Genomic DNA, 24,356 nt, shown 5'->3' with positions numbered 1-24,356 from the left:
TCCGTGGGTGTTTTTTTTGAATAAGAATCATCCCTGGTTTTGTCCTCCTAGTGCTCAAGGCTTGGAGGTAAGAGAGTGAATCACCACCCCACCTCACCCCCTCACACGCAGAGGGCTGAGGTTGTCTCTCCCTCACCACGTCAGGGAGAGGGTGGGTTACTGCCTAAATGTTTGCCTTGCATGTTCCGCAGGTTCTGAGGCAGGTTTCTTAGCCTCTGCAGGTCAGTTCCTGAATTCAGAGAAATTGGGTGACAGGCCCCTTCCATCACTGCAGTGTCTTTCTGTAAGTGCAGTTCTCTCCTCTTTCACCCCAGCCTCTAAGAACAGCCTCTGTTTCAGAAATCATAACCCCATACCTCTCATCTAAGAGGTGCATCCCTGCAGACAGAAAAATAAGAGAAAGAGAGATGCTGCCTGGCCAAAGATGTGGGAGAAGCACTGTGTTATCCATCCTCAGCTTCAACTTCAGCATCTCTCATGGCGGTTGGCATCTGGAGCAGCTCCACAGGTGCTCAGTGGTTGAACAAATGAAAGGGGGATGTAGGTAGCAATTCTGGGGCAGACGTGACTTTTGGTATTAAACTGGATGTCCAAGCTATCCTTGGTCAGTGAGGCCCGCTTCCTTTCCTGATCCTTCCCACAGCTGGCGTTTGGCACCAGGGCTGGGTAAACCTCCACTACCCCAGTGATCAAGTAAGCCCTGAAGACCCCACATAAGGCTTACCCCATGAGATGGTGTCCTACTCTGAGCCTTGAGTGTGGCTGAGTTTATCTTCCTCTTCACTGTCCCCAGCTGTTTCCATCTCTGTTCCCTTTCTTCTCCCCCCAGGTGGCTACAAGAAAGCTCTGTGCAGCTTCATCTTTCTTTAAGCTGATGGAGTAGATGAAGATTTGGATTTCTACTGAAGACAAACTAGGGAGTGAATCATTGCTTTGCATAAAGATTCCCAGGAGGATGCTTTTAAATAGCAAGGTCCACTAATGCATTTTAAATGATTTAGGGGGAAAAAAACCTGACCCTTAGACTCTTAGGCCTGGAAAGGAAATTTGGAGGTCATCTAGTGGCCTGCCCCACCCTACCCCAGGCTGTTCAGATCCTCTGGGTCACTGTCACTCACTGTTCAGCCCATCTGTCCTGCACATTGCTGTCCCTACACTGAAATGCCCTTTCAAAAATGTAAGTCTGGTCATGTCTCTACCTGACTTCACAACCTCCCCCACGGTGTGATTGCAGTTTCCTTGTGTTGGCTTAGCAGACTCTACATGCCCTAAATGCTGCCTCCAAGTGAGGCTGTGTCTCCTCCGCCCTTTTCTCTCCCCTTTACCCTTCTCCCTGCACACTGTATCCCAGCCCTGCATTCCAGCTGCAGCAACTGCATTCGCAGCATGCACCAAGCTGTCTCACATCCATGCCTTTCTTTGATCCATAGGTCTCTGCCACCTGGAATCCCAATTCACCTGCTCTAGAGAGCATTTCCCGTTTGCTCCCCCAACTTGTTAACCCCTCCCTCTTATGGGTTACATCCAAACTTTTTACCTATTGTTAACTCTGAACTTTTCACACTGTGTTGTGTGGGCTGTCAGCTCCCTGAAGTCAGGGCTACTCCTTTCTCATTAGTTCCAACCTGACCAGCTGGCATCTATACACATTTGAAGAAAGAATGTGCATGCTTGCGCACCCGCGTGCGCGCCTCTGTGTGTGTGTGTGTGTGTGTGTGTGTGTGTGTGCGCGTGAAAGTAAACTGAGGGGGTCTGCATCTAGAAAGCACTGTTTAAGGAGTCAAAGAACTCCACTGGGGTCCCTAGACAAATTAGTAACAGAGGCAAACCTATTCCTCAAAATCATGCAGTCCAGAGTGTTCCACTCACCATTTGACAGCTCCTCTTGGAAGGGGAGCACCTACGTGCTGGGCACCATCTCCTGAGATGCATTCATTCAGCCAGCAAACATTTATTTCTAGTAGCAATAACGTGATTGTTGTCACTATTACCTACCACATGCGGGCTTTCTCTGTGCCCAGCACTATGCTTAGAAGTTAACATGCAATAATCTGATTTCATTCTCATAGCAGCCTGCGAAGCCTTCATTCCCACTGTACAGAACCAGAAGGCTGAGCAGTTACTAACACTTAACAAACCTACTAAGCCTTGAGCGTAAGCCAGGAGACTCCATGCCACCTCCTTACTTTCAAAAAGACCGTTTCACTAGCCTGATGTTTTCTGTGGCATCTCCCAGCCTGGGTCCTCTCGGCTTTCTTCTGCCTTTTTCTGGAAAATAACCAAGTCTCTCTCTGTATGGTGTTTCTAGCGGTGTCTAGAGCTCTCTCCAGGTAGAGGGAAAGGGACGAAGCCTCACATTTTCTTGGTGCTGGGGAAGAGGCATAGGATGTGCGTAGGATCGGCACCTTCTGAGGGGTAGGGCTGGGGTGCACAGATGTGAAGTTCCTTCCAGGCTGGCAAAGCAGAAGACAAGGACGGGGTAGAGATACAGAGCCAAGGCATTAAAATATGTGCCCCCACACCAAGGGCTTTCTCTTGTCCTCGGTGTTTTCCCAGTGCGCAGAACAGTGCCTGCCACGGAGTGGATGCACAGGAATGAGTGAGTGAGTAAATGGCAGCCTCTGTGTTCTCTCACTCGGGCCACACAGTCGTCACGGCCCAGCTATCCGCTGTGCTCCCAGCCCAGCCCTTTCATGGCCTCCTGCTCACTGCTACCTTGTGCTTACTTGTTTCATGGGGTTTTTTTGTTCAGTTCTTTCTTTTGTTGGTTGGTTTGGTTTGGTTTTATCTTGTATTTTTTTGAAGTGGGAATTGAACTCAGGGCTATGAGTGTGCTGGGCAAGTGCTCCACCGGAGTTATAGCCCCATCGCTGCCATGTTCTTTCTAATACACCACTCAGGCCACGTCGTTCGCTCACCCCTTGGGTTGGCGTCACTCTGAAGCCACCATCTTTTCCAGCCCCAGCCCCAGCCCCAGCTGTGCTCCTTCCCGGCACTTGTCCCACACCAACCGCGTGGAGCCTGGAGGCACTACACGAACCTGCACCCCTGCAGTGCCCGGGCCATCTCTTTAGCCTGAGGTCCTAGGCCACTCCTTGGCCCTCTCTCTTAGGCCTTCCTCAGCTGCCCCAGGCAGAGATCATTGCTCCTTCTGTTGTGTTCCTTTCTCACTTGGTTCAAGGTAAGTTCTATAGCAAGAGAAACAACTATTTCCTGTGGTGACTATGAGTATCAGTTCTGAAGCTGACATGCTTGGATACAAATCCCAGGTCCACTGTGGACTGGCTATGTGACCTTGGGCAAATTACTTGACTTCTGCATGCCTTAGCTGTTGTCTTACTTTTCTTATTGCTTAGACAAAGTACCCAACACCTGAAGTTAAAGGAAGAAAGGTTCATTTATCTCACAGTTTGTAGAGGTTTCTTTCAGTCCATCATCAGCTGGCTCCAAGGCAGAGTGGCATATGGCAGAAGGGCAACAGTTCATGGCAGCAGAAGACAGCAAAAGCCACAAGGGAAGGGAATTTAACAGCACCTTTCTGCCCCTTTTCTCTTATCCAGATTACTTAGGGTGGGTTGTAGCACTCACACCCTTAATCCTAGTGCCCTTGAGCCTAGTGTTGTACCATGAATCAATCACACACTCTAAATTCAGCCTCCTCTGAAAAAAAAACCCTCCTACAGTTGCATGAGGCTTTGGAGGGAAATCTAGATACATCCATAACAGCTTATTTACCTACAAAATGGGGACAATAGTAGCACCTACCTCTGACTACCCTGTGGATTCAGTGAGTCATTTGTGTGAAAGGTTAGAGGGGAGCCTGGCACGGTCCATGATAAGCAAGTTGCAATATTAGTGTCCATTCCCCACACCATCCTTGCTACTTGAAATTGCAGCTCTGTGCCTCTCTGTTTGCCTCTGGTATAGGGCCCTGTGAATTAGACTGATGAGCTACGTGGCCAGCTGTGAGACTTAGGAATGGAGGAGAGTGAGAAGAGAGGAGAGGAGGAAAAGTTAGCAAGTATTGCTCTTGTTCAGTTGAAGGATAAAGGGGACAAATCCCTAGCAGCAAGGATGAAAACACTGGCTGCACTGAGAGATTTGCAAAGGAGAATTTTGACTCCGTGACCCAGTGGTTGTGAAGAATGAAGAAGCAAAAACCAAGTAGGACACCCAATTTCCAGCCTGAGCGACAGTGTTGGGGTTTAAGGGACCCAGTGAATAGCACCCCCTTCCCTCCTTAGACTCTGAATCTTCATGGCAAGGGAGATGCAATGCCGCCTTCATCACAGATGCAGCTGTTTAGCAGCCAAGGCTTGGGTCTGGGATCCATCAGGTTGCTGATGCCCCTGCACCTGCCCACAGCAGGGCCCCTGTGGGTGAGGGCAAGGCTGAGCACATGGCAGAGGGGGCTCTTGTACCCAGATCTTTAAAAATGGCTAAGGTGGGCAGGGAATGGATAGTGCTCAAATCCAGGATTTCTCAGCTGGTTACTGTTGACATTTAGAGCTGGACGTCTTTTTTGTGGACCTGTCTGTGCATTATAGGGTATCACTGGTTGCCATTATACCCTCTTCCCTGTCTTCTTGATCGAAACGTCTCTAGATTTGACAAATGTTCCTAGGGGCAACAGGAACAAAGTTCCCGCAGTTGAGAACTACTGCTGTAGTCCAATGCATGGCCTCCAGATGGACTCAACCAATGGGGAATGAGTGTTTCCTCCCAACTCATGACACAGGCAGCAAGGCCTGGAGGTGGGCAATCTTGGAGGGTAGGGAGGGTGACAGGTGGGCCCTCCTGACCTTTGTAGAGTTTCTCTGTACTGCTCTTGTCTCCTTTCTCCGCCTTTTCCTCTCACTCCAGCCCCAGCACTGTCTCCTGGGATGTACTCCCCAGCTCCCCGACCGGATCACTTAGGTCTCTCTGTGGTCCCTCCTGCACAGCACCCTTCACCTTGTGCTACAGATGTTGAATAACTTTCTCCTAGTGATCCTAGAACCTAGTACAAAGCCAAGTTCATTGCAGGTCCGCAGGAAGTGTTGCTATGGATAAATGAGCTGAGGCAGCTTCTGTCAGCTCTTTTCCAGTTTTGCTCTAGTCCCAGCTCTTTTGTGGGTCTCTGTGTGGGTCTTGTGGTCCAGCTCATGTGGGGCCGAGTGTGACCATGGCTGCCTCTCTCCCCCACATCTCAGTTTTCCTACAAGTCTCCAAAAAGGGTCCGTGTGCTGTTTGTGCCTGACATCTGAAGCATCTGGGCCTCTTGCTTTTGTGAGCACTTGGGGTGTGTCCTTGCTCTTTCAATAATTGCAAAAGAACTGCTTGCCCTGGAAACTGCCCTGGAAGCCTCTCCCTCAGCTGCCTGACCCCATGGCAGAGAAGCCAGGTTGCTTGGTTACCAGATTTCAGGCCCAATTCAGGGAAGTCCTGAGGCCATAGAAAACTGAGTTTGTGACTTCAGGGCTAGTATCTGAAGAGTCTTTAGCCTGCACAGTGGGAGACAGCAGGAGGCTGCCTCCCACCTGGCCCCCTTCCTAGCTTTTACTAGGGCTCACTTAACCCTTGTGACCTTGGAAGGTCAGGTGATATGCTGTTAAAGACGAGGACACACTGCTCAAGCTCACGAGCTGGTTGGGGAGTGGGGTTGAGATTCAGCTCCAGGTCACTGACTCTAAGCTTTGGGCTCTTCCTCTCCAGCTTGCTGAGGATTGTTGTGAGTTCGCTTAGCATGCATTTTAAAGAAATTATTACAAAGCAATTCTCACAGCTGAAACAAGTTCCACCATCTCTGGCCCTTATAAGGACCCCGGCCCTTTTTTTTTTTTTCTCCTTCCCTACACCTCCCCTATGGGAAAGGTTCACGTTCCCTACTCAGGAACTGTGTGCTCTGGCCCTGTGCCCCTGCTGGAGCTCTGCCTTTCATGCTCAGTCTCACTTCCTCTGGACTGCTCTGCCCCTGGCCAGCCTTCCATGGTCCCTGCACAGGCTGCCACATCTGTTCTACTGAGCACTGTGGGGACAAGGACCAGGCTTTATTCATCTTTGCATTCCTAGAACTCACTGCATCTCTAGCAGAGATACATAACAGTACTACATACTGTGTACCAGACTATGTACTGTGTAGTACTATGTACTACTCTGGCGCTACTCCTACCACTCATAGTCCTGTATCTAACACATAGTAGGTGCTTGATACGTGAGCATTCAAGAAAAAAGTGCTCAGTTCAACCCACTTTCCATTCTATTTTTAACTTTTCTACCTGTTTCCCGAAGGATTCACATGTTCACAGTGGTGTGACAGGAGGCTTCCCAAGCGAGCTATATCAAATGTGAGGTCACCCTGGGCACCCACTACCCTCTGCTTCAGGCAGTATCAGCCTGCTCTCCTTCTCCAAACTTCATATCCCCTGCTTCTGTTGACACTTTGTAGCTAAATAGATTTTTTTCATATACTTCAACAAGCCGATGATGAATTTTGGTAGCAGAAACATTTTTCACTTCAAATCAGATTGCAGCTTACACTCCCATCGGGGGACCACGAGTCCAGGGCAGTGGTTCTCAACCCAGGCTGTCCATTAACATCATCCGGGCAGCTTGTAAAGATACAGCAAGCCCTGTCCTATGCCAGTGACATCGCATACTGGTGGAACGATGTACTGCTCAGTGCTCCCCAGGGGATTCTGCTGGGCAGCAGGGGTCCGGAGCTGCTGGTCAGGAGCCTTGATGCTAGAAGTAAGTTCTGCAGACCTGTGGCCCAGGCATCATCCGACAGCTTGTTAGACATGCAGACCACCTGAATTAGAATTTGCATTTGAACAAGATCCTCGGGTGACTGTCAAACATTGCTTTGGAGAAAGAACAGTTTTTAGACACCTGTGACAAGTTGTAGTTTCTGCTGATTCATATAATCATTTGGACATATTCCTTCTTTCCTTCTTCCTTCATTTAACAAATATTAATAGAGCACCTCCTATGATGGTTTCTGGGAACACTCTGGCACGTGTCTCTATCTGGCCTGTAAATTCTGACCACATCCCATTTTCTCTGGCTCTGCTCTTTAGACCTCCTCCAGTTGCAAACCTTCCCCTCTTCTCACCTCTACAAAAATTAGTCAGCATCCCTCTGTCATTCCCCATCAATTGTGGTAATTTGGCCTTGAGCAGAAGACAACTAGTATTTTGAGTATATAAAAATGAATTGAGCCTAGGCATACCTGGAGATTGCATAGGGTTGATTTTAGCTCCTTAGATCTAGAGGCAGTGGGGAAATTTCTTGAACCATCTCATACCTTCACTGGGATGTATGGTGTGTTTTCATGACTCTGGGAGCTATAGCGTAGAACCAATGTGTAACTTTGGACCAGCTTAGAATTCGTTAGATATATGAAATCTTGGGCTCTACATTATAGTTACTGAATCAGAATCTGCATTTTAACAAGATCAGCAGGTGATTCATGAACACATTAAAGTTTGAGATGCCCGAAACACAAATATTGTACAGTGTTTTTCAGATTTTGCAGGATATTAGAATCATATGAGAATTTAAAGAAACCAATTCCCAGGTTGCTTCCTAGGCCAATTAAATCACAATACCTTGGCAGGCCATGGTGGCGCAGGCCTGTAATCCAGCACTCGGAAGGCCTAGGTAGGAGACCTTGAGTTTGAGGCCAGGAGGGTTACATAGCAAGCTGAAGGTCAGACTGGACCCTCTCTCCACACTCCCCCCGCAAGTCAATGTCTTGGGATAAGACCCAGGCATCAGTATTTTTTTATTGCGGTAAAATATAACATAAAATTTACCAGTGATGTTAAGTAACCTTACACTTGTGCAACATCTGCATCATCCATCTCCAGGACTCTTTCATTTTCCCAAACTGAAACACTATACCCATTAAACACCAACTTTCCACTCTTCCTGCTCTCCAGCTCCTGCAAGCCACATTCTATTTGCTGTCTCTGTGAATTTGATAACTCTCTGTTCCTCATGTAAGTGAAATCTGACAATGTTTGTCCTTTTGTGACTAGCTTATATCACCTAGTGAAATATCTTTACGATTAACCCACATGGTAGCACATGTGAGAATTTTATTCCCTTTTTAAGTTGGATAATATTCCAGTGTAGGTATACACTACATTTTGTTTGCCCATTTGTCCACCCATTGACAGTTTGGTTCCTTCTACCTTTTGACTATTGAGAGTAACGCTGCTAGGCACATGGGTGTATGAATATCTGTTAAAGTCTCTGCTTTAATTCTTTTGCATATATACTCAGCTGTGGAATTGCTAGATCATATAGTAATTCTGTTTTGATATATTTGAGGAACTGACATACAGTTTTCCACAGCAGCTGCACCATTTTACACTTCTACCAGCAGTACACAAAGCTCCAGTTTCTTGATAGCCTCACCAACATTTGTTATTTTCTGGCTTTTTGATTATAGTCTCGCTAATGGGTATAAAATGTTTTGATTTGCATTTGCTATATAGTTAACAATATGTCATGATTGTATTGGCTATTTGTATCTCTTTAGAGTAATGTCTATTCAAATCTCTTGCCCACTTTGAATAAGGTTGTTTTGTTTTGTGTTGCAGCAGTTTATTGATATATTCTGGATATAAATACCTTATCAGATTAATGATTTGCAAATATTTTCTCCCATTCTGTGGGTTGTCTTTTCACTGTTTTCATAGTGTCCTTGGATGCACATGTTTTTAATTTTGATGTATCCCATTTCATCTCTTTTTTTCTTGCATTGCCTGTGCTTATCTTCTGGTGTCTTATCGAAGAAATCATTGTCAGGCATGAGGATTTTTTAAAGCTCCCTAAGTGATTCCAGTGTACAGCCAATATTAAGCAATGTTTCTCAATTTTAATGTACATTCAAATAGCCTGAAATCTTGTTAAAATGCATATTCTGATTTATTAGGTCTGAGGTGGGGCCCAAGATTCTACATTTCTAACAGACTCCTAAATGATGCAAATGCTGCTGGTCTTTGGACCACTCCGAGTAGCTAGGGTATGGAGAAACATTTAAATGACTTCTTTCATCTGAATACTTAGAGGATAGACATTTATCAGATCTTCTACTAAGCTTCCTCACCATCACTGTTTCCTGATTCACCATCATGATAACCCCACCACCTACCCCCTAATTTTCGATTGAGCCAAGCAACCTTGATGGGTGGGTGCATGGGGTACATCTGGCATGGCAGAGGAATGAAATGTAAAGGAAACATTCTCCCTGCCCGCTCTTCCTGGGGGAGGCCATTCACAGGTCTACCCATGCTGAGTGAATTCAGGATCCACATAAATGTCGACTTTAGCCTTGGCTCTTTGAGGATACTACTGTAGGACTCTCCTGGAAAGCTGTTTTTGTTCAAAACATTTAATATGCTCAGAAAGGAAATCCATACAAGTTGGTCTCAAGTTTATAGAGGAAACCAGTATGGAGGTAGGGAGAGACTCCTGAAAGTCTACTTCTTAAAAAATCCTTTAAGCCAAGCGTGGTGTTGCACACCTGTAATCCCAGCACTTGGGAGGCTGAGGCAGGAGGACTGCTGTGAGTTTGAGACCAGCCTGGGCTACATAGTGAGTTCCAGGTCAGTCTCAACTAGATAGTGAGACCCTGTCTCAAAACAAACAAACAAAGAAACAAACAAAAAATATCCTTTAATCCACCATAAAATTTTAGAGTCAGAAAAGACTTTTAGAGATCTCCCAAACCTTAATGTTGGATGAGAAGGCTGGGATCTAAAGAGGCTGTGACTTGTTTAATATCACCAAGCAAAACAGAAGTGAGACCACAAATACTTAGTTTTTTATTCATCTTGCTTTAAGGTATTTATCTGGAAATGGGTAACACAGCACCTCCCCCTCCCCCCTCACCCCCTCTCTCTACGTGAGTACTTTCATTAAAAGTTCTACTTCTCAAAGAAAAGGTAAAAATCAAGATGCTGAATCATGGTTCTTGTCCTTCATGACCTCCCCTAGAAAATTTCTAACAGTTAGGCTCACATTACCCTAATAGGACCCCATCCCTGGGGGGCAGTGACTCAAGTTGCAGGCAAGATGCCTGGAAGGAATTAACTAGCTTCTAGAAGGCATGCCCAATACCACTTTCTCTTCCATGCCCATTGCAGATGTTGTAAGTTGATCACTCTTTCCAGCCCCTGCCAATCAGTTGGATTTGGTTCTCATTAAACTCATTTGCTATCCCTTAAATAGAGGTCATACCTTGAAAAGTCCAGTGATCTTCAGATCTGCGTTATATTTCATCATGTCTACAGTGGTTATTAAATACTCTTTATCTTCCTACCCCCACCCCAGCTGCTTATTATCCAATTATGAGTTTCCTTGATCCTATCAAACTTCTGCCACATTGCAGAGCTCTTACAGTGATGCATTTGTCTTTAGTGATTAGACAGCCAGAGAGAAGATACTGTCTCATCCTGATGCCTCTGTAATTTGGAATAACCTCAGTCTGCTAGTACAACTTCCAACATGAGCCTTGTGGACACACTGCAGGAACCTCCTTACCAGAAAGGCTCACCCAGGTAGTTTCTGCCCTGCATTTGGAGCCCCACCCCTCTACCTCTCTCCAACCTGTCTGTCTGGCAAGGCATCAGGGAGGCTTCTGCTCCTGGGGCACTCTGAAGGCAGCGCCTAGGCCCTTCTGTTTAGTCTCTGTGCTCTTGACCTGGAGCCAGCTCATTTGCTGGCAGGAGCATCTGTCTCTGTATGGGCGACAGTCTTCAGATCTTCTTTGCGCTTTCACATTAAGACATCAGCCTCACTCAGCCTTGCTCCCGGCTGCCAGATGCACCGACGAGACAGCAGCAAAAGTTCCATCAGAAAGAGGGCTGTTGCCTGTTGAAGGCGCGAAGGTGGCTGTGGCTGGCCAGGACTGCAGTTTTAGAGAAAGTGGTCAGGGCAGCCTAAGGATTGCCAACACCCCGTGACAAGGGAGAAACTTCTGGGGCCTAGCTGGGATTGGATTTTCTTGGCTGTTTTTAGATACAGGACTGGACCTACACAGGCTTTGCCAGACTTGTATCAATGAACCTTTAGAACACTCCACAGGGGCTGATTCTGCTCCAAGAGGTCAGGAGGGCAGTTTTGGGATGGCGCCATCTGCTGTAATCTAAGTGTTTCCCTTGCTCACAATCAGAGGGAGCACAGTCTTTCCACCTCTGGCCATTCTCAACTGTCTCTTGGGTGAGTGCCACAGCTCCCATAGCCCCAGGCTGCTTGGCAACACCCTGAGTTATGTTACAGATATAATAATGAATTATACAATGCATTATACATAATTAATTTATAATAAAACACGCAAGCAATGGTTTAATTTCTCCAAGTGAATGATGTGCTGCTTGCCAGACCTTGCTGGAATGCATCCCCTAACTGACAATGTTTCTTGGTCTGGAGGTGATGGCCAGCTGCCCTAGGGAGGGATCTTAGCTTGGGGAACCTGCCAAGTTACAGATTCCTCCAAGGCGACCTCTGGGGTATGTTATACTGAAGGACGATCCTTCTGCAACTCTGTTGTTGTTCTGTACCTGCAGGTTCATGGAGGGCCTGATCCCCACCTCTGCACTGTTTGAGACCTGTTATTTCCTGCATTTTTCCAAACTTTCTCACATAGTATGGAAGATGCCTATATTGTGTATACGCTATCCTGTCTTTCTTCTTTCTTTCCCTCCCTCCTATCTTTCCTTCCTCCCTCCCTTCCTTCCTTCCACATATATTGAGTACCTGTTACACACCTTGTTTTTGGCTTGGTGTATACAGTGAATAAAACAGGCAAAGATCCTTACCCAAGTGGAGTTCATATTCTAGCAGTGGAAGGCAGACAGTAAATAAGTGTAAAAAAAAATAAGTAAATTATCTTGTATGTTATGCAGTGTTGGACTCCAGAGAAAAAGGAAAAGCAGAGCAGGATAAAGGTGGTCTGCTCTGATGGGGCAGGTTGCAGTTTTAAAGACAGCCTAAGGATTGCCAAGCCCCCATAACAAGGGAGAAAGGAACTTGTGGGCCTAGCTGGGATTGGATTTTCCTGGCTGCTTTAGCTAAGGGATCTTTCAGCAATGTTTGTAACTTTTGGTTTCAGATGTTCAGGATGTTACTGTTTCTGCTGCTTCTATGGTTTCTGCCTCCCACTGAGGAGTCTCAGCAGGCTGAACCTATGTTCATTGCAGTCACCAACTCAGTTCTGCCCCCCGACTATGACAGCAACCCGACTCAGCTCAACTATGGTGTGGCAGTTACTGATGTAGACCACGATGGGGACTTCGAGATCGTGGTAGCAGGGTAAGTGCCTCCTAACCCTAAGTCTGACAGATATTTCATCAGCTTTTTGTAACGTGGTTATGTAACAAATGACTCTGCAACCTGGTGACAATACGTGCTCTCATTGCATAGATTGGTGGTACCCAGCCTAAGCCTGGCCACCTTGGCCACAGTTCTGGGATGCTATGCATTGCTCTTTGCCACAGCAGGAAATTGGGAAGGAGGGCAATTTGGAAGATTGTTTGATCCACAGACTTTTCTCTCTTGTCACATTTAAGCCTTCTTGGTTATAGAGGTATTACTTCTTTTCCAGAGGGGCTCTAGGATCTCTACATAAGAGGGGCTTAAAGGTGATAATCGTAGTAGGAGATGCTCGATGCTGCCTTTGCACAGCACTTTATGTGAGACTAAGACAATATTAATTGCCCATTTCAAAGAAGAGGGGAAGGTGGGAATCAAGGGGTTAGCTAAGCCTTGGTACCCATTGCTTCCTTCTCTCCTGAAAAAGCAAGAAAAGTATCACCTTGGTATTTAAATAGCTTGAGTTCATTCCTCGGTGTACAACTTCCCTGTTAAATGACCTTGAGTCAGTTCCTTACTCTCTGCAATTCAGATATATCATATTAAAAAGGGGATAACTTTTAAAAATATATTAATGGCTCGTTCCAGATTTGCAATAGGCTATCGTACATGACAGAACATTGTAAATTCTGCCAGTCTCCACTGATAAGTATTATTTATTAAGCACTAATATGTGCCAGGCACTGTATATCGGTTTGTCTCACACGCACCGTCTTACTTCAGCCTCCTCGTAACGTTTCATTCCCACTTAGAGAAAAGGAAATGGAGGTTCAGGGACAGTAAGCAGCTTGCCTTCTGTCAAATAAATAGTAAGTGCAGGACTCAGGATTTGAACTTCAAGGCTTCCTAATTCTGGGGCTGCCATACTGCACTAAAGTTTAGTTATCATTCAAAAAGCACTCCAGGGGCTTGTGGACCTTATTCTGGAAGGCCTGAGTCTTTGTAGTAGCTCTGAGAGATAAAGTGCTGGGCAGGTAACGTTACTTGTAGCAGTTGCAGGTAACAATAAAAAGCACTGACCCTAGAATCGGAAGACCGAGTGTTAATTTAACCATACCTAACCCAATAGTTGTGGACCTTGTGCAACTCATTTAACTCCACAGACCAACTTTCTTCATCTGTAAAATGGGTGTAAAACCTGCTATGCTTACCTCCCAGGGCAGTTGTGAGGATCCATGGTGATGGTTCTGAAAAGATACTTTGTAAAGTTCCTTTCTTCTTTCATTATTCATTTCTTCTACCATGTGAAGAGGAGAGGTACTAGATTCTAGGCCTTCGAAAAGGTCAGGATTAGAGTGCCATCCAGTAGAGCTTTCTGTGGTGGTATAAACGGTCTATGTTGGTGCAGTATCCATTAGCCACACATGGCTATTAAGTGTTTGAAATATGGTTAGTTTGAGCAAGGAATTGAATTTTTAATTTGAATTAATTTTCATTAAATAGCCACATTTAGATTGGACAGTTGCATTCGGGGCTTTTAGAAGGAAAAACTAAAGAGCAGACTATGACTAAAGAGCAGACGGAGAAAAGGGAAACAGGAATGACTGTAGCAATCCTTTCCACCCACATGGAGCTGAGCAGTGTTGCAGTAGCTGCTGGCCTGTGTTCAGCTCTGGGACGGCCCAGGCTCTCCCCAGGTCAGAGAGAAGCCCTCCTGGCCAAGTCCATACCCAGCCTGACTCGCAGAGCCATGTGCCACCCTGCCAAGCCTCTGATTAGAGGACTCTGATGTACTCCTGAGACGTTCTGGTTGCCCCACCTCCTGCGAGGTGACCCCCAGCTTCCCTTGGTAGGAGCTGGGGACAGAGAGCAGTGAGGCAGCCACCCTTCCCTTACCCACCTATTCTCAGTTACTGTCAGCATCGTCTTTCATCTCAGATAATGGTATGATCTCGTATTCCCACAAATTAACATGGAAAAATTAAGACCTGAAATGTGAACAAAAAGTCTCTTCATCTTTTTTTCCCTTTCTGGGACAGCTGGCAGGAGCCTCCAGGCCCAGCACTCAAAGTCTCGCTGCCCCCTCAGTAAAGACATCTCTGGTCTCAGCAGTTTACAGACCCTTCACCAAATGGTAGCTCTGGTTCACACAGCCCAGCACTCTCCCTCCCCAGTGAGTTCAGGAGACCTTTGGATTTCTCTCACTGTGCTGCTAACTCTTTTCCCAGGGATCCAGAGGGAGGAGAAGAAAGGCCATGGAGAGCCCAACACACTGCCTAAGGAAGACATAAGAGCAGCTTACAGCTTAGGTTTATTTATTTATTTATTTATTGTCATTCTTCTGCCCCTTGTGGCTTCTCTCTCCAGGACCCCCTGAAACAAGAGTTATGGGCTGCACCACCCTCCTCGTTGTCCATCTGTCAGTGCCAAAGAACCCACCTAACAAAGAAATTCTTGCCCCCCAGCTGGTTCTGATCTGGGTCTGTCCGGGAAGAAGCAAAACCATTTTGTAGCAGAATTTTCAGTGTCTCCTTGTCCTTTCCAGGTCATATGCAATGCTTTAGACAGATCCATTGCTGAGGTCAGGTCCTAGAACCCTAACCTAAAGATATCTTCCAGCACTGGTCTCCCTCCCACTCATCCTTTGATGTGCAGGAGTTTGTTTGCACCTGCTTTTCCTGAGCCTGCAGCTTCTTCCTTTCCAAGCTCTGGGCATGCATTTCATATTTCTCTGCCATGAAATTTTTTTCTTTCTCTTCTAAGGAACTTAAGAAATTTGCTTTTGTGTCCTTTTGGTAGAGAAGCTAGACCATTATTTATATCAGCTTAGAATGATGTCTAAACCTCGACTAGCTTGCTGCTTACTATTGTTCCTGTAGGACATTGGAGTTGACCTTTGGAAAGTGCTAACCAACATCCAGGGTCCTGCTCCTGGATCAGCCATTCAGAAAGACCTCTATCTCTTCTAGGGAAGGGTTGTGTCAGGCAACCTCTGGGAAAGCTTGGGATGCTACATGCTATTTTGAAAGATGCATTTGTTGCTCACCTCCAGCAAAGGATGAGATATGAGGAAGGTATGGCGAAATTGGGCAGCCTCCCAGCTCCAGGTCAGGGTTTCTTTGTGGCTATTGTGAAGCATTGCGAATTCACAGAGCATCGGAAAGAGACGGTCTCATTTAAGTACCAAAATACATTCCAAAGGCAAATATAACTTTTTATTATCTTCAGCATAGGATGATTTGTCACTGTCTTCTCCTCTGGGCCAGATAACCAAGAGTTGACTGTACAGACATATTTAAATCAGAATCTTGGGAGGTCATTTGGTCCACCTCTTGCCTTCCAATAAGGCCACACCTATAGTACTTGGAAGCCCTGTTTACCATGAAGGGCCATCCCAGGGAATATATGGGGTCATTTTGCAACCCATGGCAATGGTTACTTATGTCAAACCAATTTGACTAATCCAAATCCCTTATATTAGATTTCAAGTGGTCATTTTTCTCTAGCTTTTGTTTTGCCTTTGAAGCAACAGCACGTGGTCACCATCTTTTCTAATAATGACTACCCTGCCTTTCATCCCACACGGACTTCTGTCAACACTTCTGATTTTGATTCATATTCTGTTTCATCCTCCCTACATCCATATTTAACTCTGTTTCCTTCTCTGGTTGTAGACTTTCTGTTGAAGAATCATGTATCAGGAGTTGAAATTTTTAAAAATTGAATTTGAATGGCTTTACCCAGGGCACCTGCGGTCCTGCTCTGGACAGACTACTCTCTCTATTATCTTATAGCCCTTTCCATTACCTGCCCCCTGAAGGCACTTACTTTTGCTAACCCTGGGATAATGGCCAGCTCTTCAGTTTATAAGGCTTCCAGTACTTGAACTTGCCTTGAATTCGTTGACCTTGTAGTGTGTCTGACTCCAGCCTCGTTGCTTTGAGTATTTACTCTTTGAATAGGTTGTTTTGTTTTGCTTTGCTTTTTTGGTATCCTTGTTCTGGGTATTGACGGCATTGATTTTGAGCATGTCGCGGTGGGTTCCTGTTGTGTTTCGGATTCTTGAGTTAATTGTGATGGAAGGCGTGTGCGTGCCTTTGCCTCTGGGAGGAGCAGAAAATGACCGCCCTTTGTTCTGTGGGGATGGGGGAGGGAACTGGCCGGCTCTCGGCTCAGGGCTCCTCTGCCACAGCTGGGCGAGTGCCTCCGCATATGGAGGGCTTATCTGTTAACCGGCAGGTGCATGATTGCGGTCTACTTGCCACCGCCTCCCCACAGGGTGAGGGAAGGATTTGATCACCCTCAGAGACGCCTGCGCACGCACAAACCATTGAGGATCTTCAGGCCCGGTTCCCTGGGTGAATGGAAAGCCCATTGGCTTCCCCTTTTCTCAGTGCACCTAAACACCCACTCTACAGGCTCAGGGAGTCTGGAAAGGAACGCCTGTTGATGACAATCCTGTGCAATTCCTTTAGAGCAGCTTTTGCTTCCTAGGATATCCCCGAAGGTCTGAGATAACCCCCCTGCCCTCTCAGTTTCTAACAGGAGTTTGCTCAAATGGAGAGATGGTAGTGGTTGTAAAGTTTAAATCACGATTTAGATCAGATTTTCTACACAGAACATTCATTTGATAAAATATTAACACATTCTTCACACTTGGGAGGGTTCCATTTAAAGGGATGCCACATGTTGGGAAGCAGTGTTTTGTTTTTTTTTCTTAATTTTGCAACTATGTCAGGAAACTTTTTTAATTTACTAAAGTTAATTAAATTATTTAAAAGGCAAACGGCATTCAATTACCAGATTAATCATGATCATAGAGGAGGTAGTTTTGCATTGAATATAATAAAAATAATGATAAAGAATGGGACATTTATCTATGATTTAATCAGAGCAGCAGCATTTATACTTACTATTATAATTATAGCTGGATATACGTCATATACACACATATATGGCACATACGGATAGGAATAGTAGATAAGTATGATACGTATATATGTAATACTTACATACTTAAACATGTGCACCTACACACATGTACACATGCTTTTAACAAAATGGAAAGATTTTTTAACTTTCATACCTGTTGCTTTGTAAAATATAACATTTTAATAGATTTGATCATCAGTTTTGACAGTATCCTAAAATTTTACCTTCATCCACTTTTTCTTTCTTTTTAAACTTAAAATATATTTTACCTTTTGTAAACTTAAATATGTTTTGCTGCCAAAGAAAAACTTACACAGCATAGACGGAGGTAAAAATCTACCTTTCCCAACTTCTAAGCCCATCCCAATTCCTTCTCAGAATAACGACTGTTTGCAACTTGGTGTTTATGTTTCCAGGAATCTCTGTCATAGACAGACAGGCAGGTAGGTAGACAAATGTAGACAGATGTATAGAAAGATTCTGTTACATAAATTTCTATTATACATATATTAATTTGGGGGGAATCACACTGATACGTATTATTCTACTTGTTTTTCACTGTATAATATACTCAAATATGTAGATCTGGCTCTTTAAAAGAGTAGCTTGGTGTGGATGTACCATATGCATTTTGCCGTACCTCAGGTGACACTTCAGCTGTTTCAAATCTGTGACCATTGCTAATAGTGCCGTATCGCACACACGTCTCCACACACACACATGAAGTTTTCTTTAGAATAGATCCCACGAAGTGGAGATGATGGATCAAGGATACGTATGCTTTCAATCTTAATAGATATCTCCAGATTGCTTCCAGTTTCAACCTTTTTCTATTTATTCATAGCTAAAAATATACGGTAAGCTTGAGATAATTCAGTCCAACAGCTATTTGAGCACCTACTGTGTATACAGCCACATATGTTCCAGGGTCTGAACTTTATCAATTTAGATTTAACAGCTCTAAGAAGGAAGAAAAAGGGGAACTATTCTGTCTCTGTAAAAGAAGCTTGTGCTGCTAAAAATCTTCAATACTTTCTAATTCAAGCTGCAAAAATGACTTCTCCTAAAGCCTCCTCTGCAGAAATATATTTTTAAAGGGGTCACCCTTCACCCTGAAGTTCATTGTCATCAGTATCATGGAAGAAAGATTATAGTACCAGTTCTGCTGTGGTTCAGCATGGACTGTCCCTGATTTTGAATACTAACAGGACACAAGTTGGAACAAGTTGGAGCCAAGCTTTTTTAACCCATTCTTAACACGTTCCTAAAAAGGTCACTCAGCCGTGCATGGCAGGCTTACCAGAGCTGTCTCATTGTTACAAGGTTACCTTCCCAGCCCTGGGCAGCCCTAGCAAGGAGCAGAAATGCTACCCCCACTACACACTCTCCTGACCACCTCATAGCTCTAAGGCTTTGATGTCTTCTTTACCACAGACATACACACAGAAAGGGTTTCAATAGGTGTGATAGACTAATAACCTCCCTAAGAGGCCCACATGCTAATCGCTTAAACCTATGAATATGGTATCTTGCATGGCAAAGGGGGATTTGCATACATGATCAAGTTAAGGACCTCAAGACTGGAGATTATTCTGGGTTGTCTGAGCTGGCCAGGTATAATCATAGTGTTCAGTGTTCTAAACATGGAAAAAGAGAAGCAGAAGAGGTGAAAGTGATTCCGTGGGAAATGATTCCTAACCGTCCCTTCTTGGCATTGAATATGGAAGAAGGGACCCAGAACCAAAGATCACGGTGGCTCTTGAGGCTAGCGCAGGTGAGGAGCAGAGCTAACCCTAGAAGGTCCAGAAGGGAAAGTAGCCCTCTACCAACACCTTGATTTCTGTGCAGCGAGACCAAGGTCAGCCATCTAACATACAGAACCATGAGATTCTCATTTGTATTGTTTTAAATCTTTAGGTTTGTGGTGATTTGTCAGAGCAGCCATAGGAAACCAATACAGAGAAGGTCTAGGGCTTGATGTCATTTTTCAGAGAAGTGATGGTCTATTCCAGAGTATTTTAACTATTATTTGTATACTTTTAAACAATAAAATGTATTTCGCCAACACGATGTGTTTCACCAACACGCATATTTTTAAAAAATCATTATCAATACCCTGTCGTAGAAACAGTTTTAAAAAGAATTCCCGAAAACATGCATTGTTTCTTGGTGACCATCCACATTCCTTCACTCCGCCACTCAGTGTTTCACACCCAGTGCTCAGGGTCGTTGGACGTGGGGAGAGGGAATTCAGAGATTTTTAAAACCTCTAGGCTTGGTGAGACAAACAGACTCAAACCGGGTGAGGTCCTGTGTGAGGGAAGCCGCCCGCAAGATGCAGGAGTCCCTAGAGGCCAGAGGTGGTCCACTCCACTGCTGACTGGGACTCGTGAAGGCCTGGGAGGGGTTCTTGGTAGAAGGACAGGGAGCCCACAGGTCTGTTTGTCAGAGGGTCACAACCTCTCCGGGTCAAAGGCAGTCTTAGGCTTATCTGTTGGCATTTGTTTGCCTTTGAATTTATGTTTTAAAAGACATGTGAACAAAAAAACCCTCTGGTTTTCACAAAGAAGTGAAGTGGGTTTTTTTTTTGTTTTTTTTGTTTTTTTTATAAAAAGCCTTTCAAAAATAGTAATATAATTAAGACACTAAAATTGCCTCTGCTGAAAACGGCAGAGCTACTTTTAGTAATGTGAATTTTTCATCCATTCAGAAAGTCGTTGTATGCCCTGTCTCTCATCCCTTCCCCGAAGCCTCTCTCCTCCCATTTGTTACAGTGATGGCTGACAGGGGGCCTTCTCAGTGCCAGGGGCCCCCCTGCCCGCTGAAGGCACGGGTTCAGGCAGGCCGCACTGAGGCTCCCCACACAGCTTCCCAGAACAGACACTTTTGTCCTGCCCTGCACCTTGGACACTTGAGCTCTTGGGTACAGGCTCTGACCCCTGCTCCCATCTCCTGTGATTTCCCTTGCACACCCTCTCTCCTCTGCAGACCCACTGACCTGGGGAGCAGGTGGTTCTATTGCTTTCTTGTAAGGATGCTATGGCTCTCACTTAATTTTCCCTCTGAGGAAAAGGTTCCTTTTGGGGTGCAAGAATCTGGAAAAGCACAAGAGGATGTGAAGAAACTAAAAGCAAACATTCCCACTCCCAAATTTTATCAGGATCTCCCCTGATTTACCTTTAACTGCGTGCAGAGTAGGGTTTTGGAATTGGGAAGCAGGAGCAATGCGTGCGTTGTACTTTATTATTACATCTTCTCATTGTAATCACATCAGTTCATGTGATAAGCAGCTTTACACCGATTCTAAGCTACAGAGTTTTTTTACATTATAATATGTCCAAAATTGAGATGTGACTTTCAATTGGCAAGCTTGCACTGAAGTGGCAAAGTTTTTCCTTTCCTAGAAGTACATAAAATAATGATTAGTTTTATTGTTGGTGATGCCTTAGATTGGGAGAAAACACTGTACATAGCTCGGTCCCTTTGTAGATGGGGAAATAAAGGTTCAGAGATCTGTGTAGAGTCATGGAGATAGTAAAAATTGGAAATACTAGTTCATATAAGCGCATTAAATTAATTTGTTAGTGTATTTTTCAAATCATAATCTTCTCTAAATTTTTCCTGCTTGGCTTATTAATAACCAAACACACTGCTTTGTAATATCCTACTGTGGTGGTGCATTTCTTTCTGTGATTCTGTCAATTTTTGTACTGTATATTTGAGACCTATTTATTAATTGTAACTTTAGAATTTGTGTGTTTTCCTAGTGAGTGGATCCATTATTGTTGTGAAGTGACCTCACCTGTTCCTAATTATGCCTTTGATCTAATTACATTGTAGTTATCTTGCTTTCTTTTGGTTAATATTTGTGAAGAGCTATCGTTTGGATCTGAAATGTCTCCTAAAGGCCTGTGTGTTAAAGGGCTGGTCCCCAGCTTGGTGCCATCGAGAAGTAAGGGAAACTGTAGGAAGTGGAGTTTAGTGATCTTCCACTCACCTGGCGTGTGCCCTTGAAGGGACCCAGGGGCTTCTTCCTCCTCTCCTTTTATCATGTCCTGGACATGAGGTGATTGTTGTGCCACACTCTTCCATCGTGATGTAACACCTTGCCACAGGCCCTAGAGCAATTAGCTACATCGTGGATTGAAACAGCCCAAACTGTAAGCCGAAACGAACCTTCCTCTTATAAACGAATTATCTCAGATATCTGTGATGGTGATGGAAACTGAGTAACAAGCCAGGCATATCTTTTTCTGTAGTTTTACTTGGAACTCTTCCAAATATTTGTTTTTTTATGTGTTTTTCTTATATGTAGCATAAGTTTTTTCAACTGTTTGACATATCTTTCCTTGTGCTGATGTGTTTAGTCTACTTCCATTCATTGTAAACATTGATGTGTTTCACTTGTTTCACCATCTTACTTTTCTATTTTCCATGTTTTCAACGCTGCTTTTCTTTTCCTCTTTCTTTTTTCTTTCTTTCTTTCTGTCTTATTTGTTTGCTTTTTTAAATAGTTGATTAATTGAAGGGATTTTAAAATTTTAGGATGGGGAAAATTCATGTTTCCTAAATCTGATTTATTTGTCTCCATTGATTTAGGGTTTATTTCCTCTACTTTGTGCATAGGTCAGGGATGTTATGGTGCAGATGGAAAATGTCCCTCAAAAGCCTCATGTGCTCACAGATGGGCCTTGTGGAAAGTGAATGGATCCTGGGAGCATTGTAATCATCAGTGGAATCAGCTGCTGGTTAGTTTGTCAGTTGAGTGTGCTATGGGAAGGCGGGACCCGGGGAATCAGGTGGGCTGCTGGGGAGGGTATACTCCCTCCCCCGTTCCTTGTCTCTCTCTCTCTGACTCCTTACCACCATGAGTTGAGCAGCATTCCTCCTCTATGCCCTTCTGCCATACAGTTCCCGCCCTGGAGCCCGCCAACTGTGGACTGCACCCATAAGCCAAAATAAACTCCTCCCCCTTTACATTGTAGGGGTCAGGTATTGTGTCTCAGTGGTGAAGAAAGTGACTAGACAGGGAGAATACTAGGGATTGAACCCGATGGATATATCCCTGCCCTTTTTTGTTTTTTTATTTTTGACAAAGTCTCACTAAGCTGCCCAGGCTGGCTTAGGACTTACTATCTTCATGCCTCAGCCTCCTGAGTGGCTGTGCCACTGGGGCCTGGCTTATACCCTCTACTTCTGTTCTTTCTTTGACTTACTTTGAAATTTCCTGATACCTTTAACTCACAAACTCTAAAATTATCTTAACTTCTTTTTATAACAATACAAGGCCTTCAGTACACTTTAACTCAGAATGTACCCTCTTGGCTTACATATAGTATTTCAGTCTTGCCCTTTGTTAACCCTACCTGTTGTTGATTGTAGTTATTGTTTTATATGAAGATCACGTTTTATTTACATCAACTTTTACTATTTTTGTTTCCTCATCTTTCTTTCTTGCATCTTAGAAAGATCTATAATAATTTTTCTTCTTCTTGATTTACCTCCTTTAGTGCTTTTAACTGAATGCTGGTAAACTCTCAGTTTTTGTTTAATCTAAAAATTCATTATTGTATCTCCATTCTTGAAAGATTATTTATTGGGTTGACAGCTATTATTCCATCGTCTTCTGGCTGCCTGATTTCACATGCCTATTTTTTAATAATAACATTTCTTTTAGGTGATCTGTCTCCTCTCCATATTTTTCATCATTTTTTTTTTTTTTTGAGACAGTGTCTCACTATGTAGTTGAGACTGACCTAGAACTCACTATGTAGCCCAGGCTGGTCTCAAACTCACAGCGATCCTCCTGCCTCAGCCTCCCCAGTGCTGGGATTGCAGGCGTGCACCACTACACCCAGCTTCCATATATTTTTCATTTTTTGCATTTTTCAGTTTCCTGCCATATGTGTACTTAAGGATCTGTTTCTTTAACCCAGCTTGTACTTCCTAAATCTGAGTTTATGTTTCTTATCATCAGTTCTGAATAGTTCTCAACCATCATCTTTTTGGAAGTCTTTCCTTCCTTCTCTCTTCTTGGTCCTTTTGGGGCTCCACTCAGACATGTCAGATTTTTTCATTCTGGCTTTCAAATCTGTTACCTTTCTCTTTTTATTCTATCTCTTGTCTCTCTGTGGTGCTGCATTCTGGATAGCTTTCTAGGTACATCTTCCAGTTCACTAACTCTTCAATTGTATCTAAACTACTGACTTTATCTCAAAAATTTTTTCATTTCTAGGAGTTTCATGTGATCCTTTTCCAGGAGTCCCTAATAATTTCTTTTAGTGTCTTATTGCTTGATTATTTTTATGATTTAATGTTTCTTTCTTTAAACATGTTATACATACCTTATATATTTATAATTCTAATACCTGCAGTATTTGGAGGTTAAATGTGTTCTTAGTTGTTTTCGTTGCTGTTTAATTGAAGTAGGTTGCCTTCTTATATTTGCTTAATTTTAAAATGTGGGAGCTCTATAGGCCTAAAGGAAGATATCTTTTACTAGAGAGGACTTGTATTTGCCACTATTGAGGACCATAGGTCCTATTGACCTTGGAACACTGTAGCTCTTTCCAAGGGTTTAATGTAAGATTCTGGGGTTCAGCATCCCAATCTTGCCACCAGCTCAGGAGTTAGTAACACTCTTCACAGTGCTCTTGGCCCCCTTTTCTAAATTTTTCTTACTACTAATAGCTACAAGATCTAATTTCGGCTCACTTTTCTATGGCATACAGTTGTTCTTGCTATAGAGTGGTTTTTAAATTTATGAATCCAGTAATACATTAAAAATATTTGATCTGAGAGTTGCATGTTCTGTAGTGGTAAGATTCTTTACAGGTATGCATATAAATGGAAATAGAAATCTGGAGCTATCAACAGACTTAGGGTGCCCAAAGCATATGTTCTACTATCAAAAAGACATGAGAGGGTATATACAACTAAAGGAAGTACTGTTTAAGAGATTTTCGTTCTTAGCTGTTCAGACATGCTTGTACTTGCTTCTCACAAAGTTGAAGAGCTACAATATAGGAGACTTGGGCATGAGGTGAAGATGGTGCGTGTGTGTGTGTGTGTGTGTGCGTGCGCGTGTGTGCGTGTGTGTGCAAACGTGCACATGGATGCAT

At 44.1% G+C, this 24,356-nt stretch overlaps 1 protein-coding gene across 3 annotated transcripts in view; it reads left to right on the top strand.

Annotated features, from left to right (window-relative positions):
* The window catches only part of Crtac1 (cartilage acidic protein 1), a 152,040-nt gene that overhangs the window by 5,994 nt on the left and 121,690 nt on the right, over positions 1-24,356 (top strand). For all 3 annotated transcript variants that reach the window (XM_010638503.2, XM_010638505.2, XM_010638504.2), the window contains exon 2: positions 12,104-12,303. In XM_010638503.2, coding sequence (XP_010636805.1) covers positions 12,104-12,303 — 200 coding nt within the window. The remainder of the gene's footprint in view (positions 1-12,103; positions 12,304-24,356) is intronic.

The sequence above is a fragment of the Fukomys damarensis genome, unplaced genomic scaffold (genome assembly GCF_012274545.1).
Source record: "Fukomys damarensis isolate Sample0158 unplaced genomic scaffold, DMR_v1.0_HiC HiC_scaffold_8, whole genome shotgun sequence".
NCBI lineage: Eukaryota > Metazoa > Chordata > Mammalia > Rodentia > Bathyergidae > Fukomys > Fukomys damarensis.
This window is presented reverse-complemented; position numbering and strand designations above follow the sequence as displayed.